The 11,024-nt window shown below is 32.4% G+C and overlaps 3 protein-coding genes across 52 annotated transcripts in view; 2 read left to right on the forward strand and 1 right to left on the reverse strand.

The window, feature by feature from the left end:
- Positions 1-5,459, forward strand: part of Dscam1 (Down syndrome cell adhesion molecule 1) — a 73,119-nt gene extending 67,660 nt beyond the window's left edge. For all 50 annotated transcript variants that reach the window (XM_071891475.1, XM_040720570.2, XM_071891478.1 and 47 more), the window contains exons 15-17: positions 1,244-1,438; positions 1,716-1,903; positions 3,795-5,459. In XM_071891475.1, the coding sequence (XP_071747576.1) occupies positions 1,244-1,438; positions 1,716-1,903; positions 3,795-4,496 (1,085 nt within the window). In that variant the 3' untranslated portion in view covers positions 4,497-5,459. The remainder of the gene's footprint in view (positions 1-1,243; positions 1,439-1,715; positions 1,904-3,794) is intronic.
- Positions 5,460-7,622: 2,163 nt separating this feature from the next.
- LOC121125293 (uncharacterized) lies at positions 7,623-10,341 on the forward strand. Its single transcript, XM_040720458.2, has 5 exons — positions 7,623-7,963; positions 8,063-8,116; positions 8,676-9,085; positions 9,144-9,331; positions 10,061-10,341. The coding sequence occupies exons 1-5, from the start codon at positions 7,862-7,864 to the stop codon at positions 10,210-10,212; spliced, it is 906 nt and encodes a 301-aa protein (XP_040576392.1). The 5' UTR covers positions 7,623-7,861; the 3' UTR covers positions 10,213-10,341.
- Positions 10,176-10,822, reverse strand: LOC121125294 (mitochondrial import inner membrane translocase subunit Tim13). The gene is made up of 2 exons (XM_040720459.2): positions 10,586-10,822; positions 10,176-10,527 (listed from the first exon to the last, which is right to left on the reverse strand). The coding sequence occupies exons 1-2, from the start codon at positions 10,688-10,690 to the stop codon at positions 10,360-10,362; spliced, it is 273 nt and encodes a 90-aa protein (XP_040576393.1). The 5' UTR covers positions 10,691-10,822; the 3' UTR covers positions 10,176-10,359.
- Between the last annotated feature and the right edge of the window lie 202 nt (positions 10,823-11,024).

Genomic DNA, 11,024 nt, shown 5'->3' on the forward strand with positions numbered 1-11,024 from the left:
GCTATTATATACATATATTGATATTAATGGAGCAATATATTTATAAAGCAGTCATGATTATAGCTGATTTCTGTTTATTTCTTCAAATGGCAATGCCTATGTTCTTGGATATGTATAACTATCGTCATCCGTGATTTAGAAATACAATTTCAATTGCACTTTATTATGTTCATGTACTAGCGGGAGTACCCTGCATTACTAAGAGTTATTAAGCGCCGATAAGCGTAGAAACATTGCTTTATTAATATAGATTATATGGGTATTAGGAAAATTGCTCTAGGCGGATCCCATAAAATTTTATCCAAATGTAGATTGTGTAGAAAGAAAACAGAAAATTTTAAACTAAGTACTCTTAGGAACAAAACAACAATTGAGAGACAGGTATATTCAGCTTAATTTTTTCATCCATCTCATTCTTATAAGAATGCTAAATATAATGTTGAAACTTGTCTCCTTTATGAATTTGTGAATGAAAATGAAGATGAGATTATTTTTGTCAAAGTTTAATGATAAGTTTAACTCATCAACCTTTATTTTCAATCAACCACTATTCAAAAGGGCAAAAAAAATTATGCAATTAGATGCTTGATATTGTAAATTAAACCTTTTAATGATAAAGTTCAATGAAGCAAATACATTTTCAAAAAAACTAAATTATCTTATATACAAAACTTTGTTGACTTCAGACAATTTCAAGAGTTTAATAGATAAAGTTATAAGTAACATTACGCTCATGATTTAAATAAAACTTTTTTTTTATTATTCGATATTGTTGTTTTGTTAACATTTTTGTATAAGTTTATTCTAAAATTATCTTCGAGAAAAATATAGAGATGTCAATATTTTCTGACACGAACGCATACATGTATTTGCGGCTATCTAATACTACCACGGTGTGGATTTTGAAACAATTAATATATATAGTATAATAAAAATAGATGGTGAAATTAATGAAAAATGTACTCCCATCTTGAATTGTTGCCAGATGCATCAAATAATGAATGTTAGTGTAGTATAAAATACAATTGATCTTTTATCATATTTTAATTTGATATTTATGTGTAATTAAAAAGTACTCGCATTAAAATGATTCAAATCATGTAAAGAGTATATACTTACCCCACATCTTTTGAATGTTCTCAAAAGTACAAATATATGTACTTTTCCTCTTTGAATCGATGCTACATTGATGAATCCGTCTTTAAATAAATCATGAATTTAAATGAATATATGCATCCGTTAGGAAATAAGAAACAACCTAGTTACACCACTTGGGATCCTCGAAAGAAGCAAGGACAAGAAATGCCTCAATACGATGAGATCCCTTATGGGGATATGGGGCCACCTCCCAGTAGTAATGCTGTTCCTATCAGTAAAGGCAACCTTCCCCAAGTACCTGACGAGTATTCACAAGTACCTATGATTCCCCAAAGACAAGGTTTGTTCATCACCGAATAATTCTTTCCTCTCTCACACCTCCTTCTCCTAATCGTCCATCCTCTCCATTTTTTTCCAACTTCATTAAATACTATCTTTTTCGTAAAAGTCTAAACTATATATTTTTTTTTTTCTCTATCATTCTTCAATTGAGTTTTTCGTTTCGATTTTCACTCTCTAGGATCTTCTTCTTTCATACTCGAAGTTTTCATCTATGTTCACAATTCACAATTTACTCATTTTAATACTTCTTTCTCTCTTATTATTCATACACTTAGTTGGAGGATCCATTGGAAATGCGGATGAAGATATTAGTCCATATGCTACATTCCATCTATTGGGTATGAGAGAAGAAAATAAGGGAGGAATGCCACCCAATGCCACGTCCAATATTCAAACTCTTCCACATAAACAGCATCAAAACGGTGTTTCAAACACTCCTAAACATATTTCTCAGACAATGAACGTAAGTGGCAATTTTTTTTTTATTTGTCTTTATGGGGGTTTCTTAAATTATTAGTGGCGGAGAGGCCTTTCAGGAACGAATATTTTATAGGGCTGCCAAATTGGTGGTGTGAAAATATTTAAAAACAATATTCACTTTCTTTAAATAAAAAAGATCAAGGAGTCGGTAAAATTTACACGTCATGGCCTCCCCTGTGAAAATTGTGCCACTCCGCCGCTGCACATTAATAAATATTATAATTATTTAACGATCCCGACTTATAGTATTCATCTAGGCGGAAATGCGTAATCAAATCAGGAAGTTTTCATTATTTAGGAGAAAAAATAGATCTGCAATGCGTCTTCTGTCAAAAGTTGACCTATTCTGTAAAATAAATATATACCAATTAGTACATTTAGTTAATTTCATGCTCAATAAGTATACACTTCTTACTATATCACAGCATTTTTGTCCATGGTTTATAAGTCACATTGAAATTACTATTCAAGGCGTAAAACATGAAAATGACCATTAAAATCTTCCAAGAACCATGGTTTGGTCTTAAACGAATTTTTAAAATAAAATCATTTTTTTAGAGTATGACTACAATTGAAAGCCATGTTTTCACACAAAATAATTATACAATTATATATAGTTCTTTCTCGTCTAAATATGGCTTTGAATCATAATCATACTATAAAAAATTGATTTTTTTTTAGGGCTCTAAAGGCAAAATCTATGTTTATTGAAGGTTTTAATGGTCATTTTCGTGCTTTACGACTTAAATAACAATATAAAATGTAGGCTTTAGCCCGTCGGCGTACCATGACTTAAATTTTGTTACATAGTTGCATTAGTTCAGTTCCATCAAACACCATAGTAATGACACTTTTAAACAGATTTTAAGAATAGGGTAAAAATATATAAATTACACATAAATTGGCAGTTGTAGGTTTGTTACTTATACCTAATGTTGTGTCGGTCCTTCTTTAATACTGTAGACTACAGTACCGTCCAGTTCAGTCATAAAACTTATAAAGTTCGGTCCTTGAGGACGTCATTCAACTTTATTTCTTCTATTTTTAATAAGTTCTAGTACCAGGGGCGTATTTGGGCTGGAGAGGCTGTAGCTCCCCTCCCCCAAATACAAAAAACAATTCCGTTTCCGGAATTATTTTCTACAGAATTTAATATTTGAAATTTCATTTTTAGACTTTTTTCAGAAAAAAAATAATTGCAAGAAGTCCCTCCCAAACAAAATATATATAAAGATATAGTCCTGCATAGGATCGTTCCTAAGACTGGACTGGACCGAATAAACAAGGACTAACGTAACACTACTTATACTTAGTATACAACAGGCACTTAGTAATAGAGCTCGACCGATTCTATGCAGTTGATAATTAATTGTTAATTGGCTGTATTTGCCAATTATTACCGATGCATTTAATAATTGCCTAAAAAAACAATACCTAATATTTTAACTAAGAAAAACAAAATCAATGAGATTGAAAGTTTTTAATTTCTCAATCGTATTGAAAACTCTAATGAGACGAGTGTGGTCATTTCTAAAAGTTTTTTTACCTTCAAGTAATATTTTTGACTCAGACAATTATCAATGTAACATTATATACGACAGTATCTAACGTCACTTAACTAATCGGCATTCAATAGAATAACAATGAATCCACAATTAAAAACTTAGTTATGACTAGAAGAACTCGAATCATTTAAGTTATTTACCAAAATTGTTTGTTAATTATTTTTACTTGGATCTCAAACATAAATTGTTAGAGAACAAAACCAACCGATGCATCAGGTGTCGGTCCCAAATACCTATATTGGTCGAGCTCTCCTTAGTAGATACATTATATGATCAATGATTAATAAATGTTATTTTTTTCGTTTACAGCCTCGTAAGAATGAAGCTGTAAATCAACCACCACCCATGTATGACTCAGTGGTCGGAGACTATGAACCAGGACATCCCAACTTTCAACAAAATTTTGGAAATCCTTATGACTGCCCTGAAGGAATGTATGGTGGATCAATGATGTCTAGTGTAGCTGGATATTCTCAAGTGAGCGACCACGCCGTGAATCAAAGTGGACTCCCACTTCCTCCTCAACACATGATGCATCCCCATCAACAGCAGCACCCATACCCCCATCAACACCAGCACCAACCTCCCATTCAGCAAATGCAACATCAAATTCAAATGCAAAGACAAGCAGCTCAACAACAAATCATGTCTCAAAGTCTTCATGAAGGTCAAAATGTTCCCGGTAACACGAATACAGTCATTTACAAAGGTGGTGGACCAACTCGTGGGCAAGCCATGTCTCTTCCAGATGAGGATTTCCCTCCTCCACCTCCCATCCGGAGTGCAGATACTTCTCTGAATGATTCAAATTCTACGACTCAAAGTAATCTCACATCCGAATGCTCAGAAGCGGAATGCGATCGTGAGCCTCTTGTCAAGAATCGAGCTCCCCTTTCCTCATCTCCCAATGCAAAGGAGCTTACAACGGAGGAAATGAGAAAGCTTATCGAAAGAAATGAAGTTGTCAGTACTTCCAGTGGTCTCACTGCCTTCGACTCCGTCAATGTCTAGAAATATATAATACAAATTATATAAATTTGTCAAAAGTACATTGATAATGATTAATGTATTTTAAGGGGTCATTTACATAATTATTACTATTATATTATTGTGCCATCTACTTGCTTAATTATTAATTAAATGTGTACAGTAAAGTAGTAATGATTTTTACGGAGTCATGAATTTCTTTAATACAACAAGTCGACCCCCTTTGATGTTAATATTTTAGTATACTTTTTCTCTTATTCTTTACATTTACTAATTTTACTGTACTTTCAAATGAATAATTAACAATACTACAATTTAATTCTGTCTTTGTTCCCCCATTTTTAATGTATGATCGAACAAGTCTATTTGATAGAATAATTATGAGTAATAATAATACTCTTATATATTATCATTAGAAAGTAGAACTGGTTTTTTCAATATTTTATAATACTACATAATATTATAGAGGGGAAGGAACACTTCTACGCAGAGATTTTTCAATACTATTTTGTTGTTATTGCAAAGACATTTGGTCGTTTATAAAGCAAATATTGTAAATTGACTCAAATCTTTAGTAAATCCCTGTGTCAGTGTTCCTCAACCAATTTTCTTTTTTGGTTTTTTTGCATGAATTTGAATGTCATATACACAGTTTTTTTTATCATCATCATAATTAATTAATCATTAAATTTATTCATTCAGTTTGCGTTTTATTATGTTCTTATTAAAAAAAAATTTAATGTTTCTTTTTTAAAAAAAATAAAAATTAATCAGTCAAAAGTTAATTAAATAAGATTGAATTCGATTTATCTTTCTAGATATGAGTTTTTCCTCTACTCTCTTATTCCCTGTCATTATCAATTGTATTAATGATGATACCTTGTACTAATTATTTGATGATAAATATATGTAAATAATTAATTGAATTCCCCTTTTTTTAAAAAGCTTGAAATAATAAATAACATTTGGCTTGTTTCTTTTTCTTAATAATCCTTGTGTGGATCGTCTTTTTATTTATAAGTATTTGGGTAGAAGAATTGATAATGATGTTAATACTAAGAAAAGGCTGGATGGATAGTCATAGGAGAAGAAGACACAGTACTGGATGAGATGAGATGGCGATGATGCAAGGAAGAGCAATATTGCTTTCTACTCCGATTCAGATTGTTGGCCCATTTCCTGTAGCAAAGGCGTGGAGTCTCACGTGTTGCGGCTGCTATGACTGGAGAGGGAGTTCTGACAGAAGACTCTGGATGTGGTTTCTGTATTCGTATTTTATAGCTGTAGGGCTGTTGACGCACCTCCTCCTCTTTTCTCACACTTTCCTCTACGTAATAAGTTCGCCTCACAAGGATCATGACTTTAGTATTCCTATTACAACTGTTCTGACATTGGGAATCTTGACTACTGCTGCTGCTGCTGCTGGATGAGGAGGATAATACGGGATTCCGTCTCTGGGAGTCATGAGGCATAGCTGCGGACAGAGAGGACTCATCCTCTCTGTCTGAAGGTCTCCTGGAACGGATTTTGGATGGAGGTTGATTCTCCTTGGATGATTTGGCAGAGCGGAGCCGTTCCTTGAGGCAAGGACGGAAGAGAGACCCAGAGCGCGGCACGGAAGAAAGATTTAAGGCTTTGAAAAATTCCTCTCGGCTCAAAGGAGGAACTATATCCATTATTATTACTTGATGAGGCTTCGGATTGGATTCCTAGAGAGGCTTCATCATATTCACAGTTCACTTCAAGGCGTCTAGGCACTTCTTTGAATACCTATATATTATTATCTACTTGAAATGAGGAGGGGGATAAGCTCAAGATCCTAAGGAATAAAATCCCACTCGGACTAACAAGAAATAGATCAAATAAAAATTACAAAAACTACATTTAGATTCTATAATATAGTTTATTTTAGCTATAGGATCCAGACACACGAACGTACGTACACTAAAAGAGAAGGAAAAAGACGGAAGAGAGAGAGAGAACCAAGTAAGAAAAAGAGCTATTATAGCAGCACTGCAGCGACCACTAGTTGTAATACAGGGAACACTGGAATTAATATGGAACGCGCGCTTTTTTGTGCTTGACAGGAGTGCAAAAGAAATATATCATATATCCCTAAATATTTATTTAATAAATAAAAAAAAACCTCATTATGCATAATATCATTCCCATCTCATAGAATAATCGCATTTATAACGTCATAAATTGCATCCTGCCATCTTGAGGCCTCAAAGTTGATATTATTACTACAAAAAATGGACAAATTTCCTATAAATCTTGATGAAACTCCATCAAATGGCCTTATGAATAAAAAAGACTTAACACTTGCATTGAATACTACTTGATGACAATGCTACACAATTATATTCAATATAATCAGTTATTTGTAATATAAATGCCTGAAATAGATAGATTTGTATAGTCTTTTTTTGATGAATTAGAGACGAGAAAAGTAGAATAATTAGGGAAAAATATCTAATTACTTCCGTTGCAATAGTTATTCTTTAATACAATATGAAGGTCAGATATATACTAAAACTAGGCAATAAAGGGATAGATTTTTAATAAACATTAAAGTGTATTCCTTTTATTTGTTAGTCCAATTTTAACACTCAATACATGATGAAAAAAGGGTTTTCATGCTTATAAAACTTGGTTAGTTAGGCCCACAAAATGTCCAACGTTAACAATATAGAAGTGAAATGAAAACTATCTACAAAAAGTATAATTAAACATTTACTTTTTCAGTGATATTTATTATATATTTGTAATTTAATCCCATTTCTATAATAAAATATATATTTGTTAAAATATCTTTTATGTTATGTAATTGGGTTAAATTAAAAAAAACATAATACATATTCTATGTCACTGAAATGATAATTGTTTACTGGTTAAACTTTCTTCAAAACGAAATATAATTACTTTTTGAAATGGTTAAGAAATGAGCTTTTAAAGCTTCAATTATCAGCATTAATTTTATCAATAGGATATAATTCTTTTGCACTTGAGTCAAAATAAGCGTTAGCTCAAAGAAGATATCGTTTCATATTCTTGTCTGTGTTCCCTCTCTAATATTATTTATTTTAAACTGGAAAAGGAGGGAGAGCTAATTAAAGGATTTGCAACAGATATATATCTACTTCTCTCACGCAACCTCTCCCCTCTCTTCCCATCGATCGTGTCCGACCTTCAAATCTGTTTTTATGTTTTTTCTGTAGCTCCACCTTCCTAGTACCCGCATATATAATTACTTTGGATTCTTCCTTATTTATTATAAATATCTCTCTCATTCAGAGTATGATTGTATGTTTTTAAAACTATTATAAAAACTCCATAATTGAGATATGACCTCATTTTTTTTATGACGTCATCATTTCCAATTTAAAATGATGAGCGAGACAACGGACAAGACTATGGAGGATGAAACGGAACTCCTGGAGTTAGTCACAGACACTCTTGAGAGGAATGGAGTTCTTGGGAAATTAAAAGTAAGATTTTGTGAAAAGCGTCTCTTTTGTGCGCTTTTTTTTTTTGGCGCTCATTTTCCTATTTTATTAATAAAATAATATATTATTCTATTGTTGCAGGCGGAACTCAGATCGAATGTGTACCTTGCCATGGAGAATGGAGATCAATCACTTGTAATGGAATTATATACTTAAAAATTTGAATAGGGGGGAGGGAGGGAGGAATAGGAGAGAAGTTCCTTGCTTTGAGTCAGAATGCTAATGTTATGTGCATATGTTTTGGGGTTGAAGAACGAACCCACCTTATCATTACAAATGAGTGGCTCCTTCCTTTTCTTGACCATTCAATTACTGTTTTTCATTTGCCAAATCTTTAATGTTATATAGCAGATTAAAAATCGATACAATTGAATCATGGCTTTCATTCTGTATGATCAATATTTAAAGGTCATACATTTCTTATAAAAAAACAAAATGATAAATGATATTCAAGATTGTAGTCATCAGTATTATTATAACTTGTAATAATATTGCACCCCCTCCCCATTATGACTAATATATGTTATATATTAAGTAATCGCTCTTCATTGATATTTATTTTGTTAATATAATTTGATAATTGGCATTGAATCAGTATCAACAATTATCATCCATTATCCACATATATATGCAGGAATACATAATCATGTTGCAATTTATTTATGATTGAACTAATTATTAATTCCTTATTTAGAAACGGTCTCGACAATCCAATTCATCTCTCCAAGAGTTTGTTTCAACTAGTGATGGCCGTCTCGCTCTCCACTTGGTTCGAGAGTTCCTTCATTTTTTTAATCTCAAATTTAGTCAGTCCGTCTTTGATGTCGAAGCTATTGACGCCTCTCCAAAGGAAAGGAATGAACTCATTGAAAACATGGGATTTTCCACAGAAACAGCTCACATATCTAAAAACCCTTTACTTTTTGAGATTCTTCGTTTGTCAAAAGTCTCCATATTGAGATCGGAAACCCCTACGTATCATACTACAGCAGATGATCATTCCACTTCTGGCTCAATAAATGATATAAGGGATGAATCTGAAATAGAAGAAGGGGCATTAACCCCCTCTCCTACCAAGTCAGAAGTTCCTACACCGATTAAAACGTTCGTTTTTTGCATTTAAAAATTTGAGTATTTTTTATTTTCTCTATATTTTTTGCAGAGTTCAACAACAGGATTTGATACGAAAAGAGTTGTTTTCCCTGCCTCAAAAAATGTCTTCGTTAGGAGATCTTCCACCTCTTCGTAATAAAATATCGCCCATAACGACTCTACCGTCCTCTTCATTCACCAGTCAGTCAAAAACAGATCTCAAAGCAAAAAATGGAAACAGTTTTTTTAATAATAAAGGTAATATCACTCGGAAACATTTCAATCCTTCCATTCCATGGAATGCCCTTCTTATTATGAGAAAAAGAAGTTGTATGTTAATTGAACAGATTTTGTTCTAATTAAGAGAGGAATTAGTGCCCCATACTACAGCGTCCCTAGAAAGTTATATTAAAGTTTATTTTGGTTAATTATTACAATGATAAGCATAAAATATAAAACAAATTCTAAATGACCTTCACTACAGCCTTATGTCTGTATTGAAATGACAATTAAGAATGAAACGTTCTTTTAGTACATTTTTATCAATCTTAATCATGTTTAAATTTTGTCAAGAAATTAAAATATTTAGAGGAATCATTAAAAAAAGTTGTTACATTTGGTCTCGTAATTTTCATTGACAAATACAATTCATATCATTTCTGACAAATCCAATTTGACCTTTAAATCTTCTGAATGATTTCTGGGGGAGTTACACAGATTCTGCTTTTAAGAGTAGATAGCCCGAATGTAGTATTATATTTATATCTGTGATTCACGGGGAGGTCATACCATACTGTCTAGAGGCTTCCATATATTTATTTTGTTTTTAATATGTAAAAAAAAAAAAACTCTCTCAACTTAAGCATATTTATATCAAATGAACTTAAATTTCTGCAGACACTGTTAAATAACAAATATATCCTTGAAATGCGAAATAAAAACACGTGTTTTTGGCTTAACTATTTTGATAATTTAATCAATTTATAGACTCTACTTCCGAAAAAGATGTAACATCTTCAGTGGAAGAAGAAATAGAAGAGGATTTGGACGAGCTACTGGATTCGAATATGTCAGAGGATTTTACAAAGGATGAAACTCTGAGTGATAGTCCTAAAGTGGATTATATTGAATCTCTATAAATACTAGAATAGAATATATATTACAATATAGTTAATTATAATCATTATAGTCGTTAAACAATATGGTAATGCGTGTGTTTCGAGACTATAAATAATAAAAAGTGTCCGAAATACAAGAGTACTAATTAATTATTTCCATTTAAAAAATCACTGAAAGGAGGCTTCATTTTTGAGTTTATTTGTGTAGGCTCGTGATACAACGTTAAAAGAGTCCATAAAGCGGTCCATGCACATGGAAAGACACTTTTGTTCGGATGAGGATAGAGAAGTCGAGGGGGAGCTGATGCACTTGGGAAAGCATTTGTCTGTTACTTGCTGAAATGGAAACATGATTATTAAATATGGAATATAATTAAAAGCACCAAATGAGTACCGTGAGAAGCATTTGCATGTTGGCGAGGGCGGCCTGCGTTTTGACGGATTGCATAATTTCAGACTTTTGCTGAGGGGATAATTTATTGAGAGCTTCGGGATCCATGTTTTGTATTCAGTATTACTTATTATTGCTGTAATCAGATACACGCTTTAAACTTCCTTATTTCAAGAAAATGATCAATTGTCTGTTTATCTTCGGCTCTCGTGCACAGATGTAGATGGAAACACTGTCGCATTGTCCATACATGACGTCATACATTCATCTTATAAATGTATACAATATGCCGAAACCATAGAGATAAAATGCATAGCCACTCACATCTCTGGCCGGAGGAGCACAAGCTCCAATCACGCAACTTGCTATTGTGAAAAACATAATTTAGATGAGAAATTCCTGTTAACCATATGATTTTTGTACAATTTTAAAAACTATAATA

The sequence above is a fragment of the Lepeophtheirus salmonis genome, chromosome 10, assembly GCF_016086655.4.
Source record: "Lepeophtheirus salmonis chromosome 10, UVic_Lsal_1.4, whole genome shotgun sequence".
Taxonomy (NCBI): domain Eukaryota; kingdom Metazoa; phylum Arthropoda; class Copepoda; order Siphonostomatoida; family Caligidae; genus Lepeophtheirus; species Lepeophtheirus salmonis.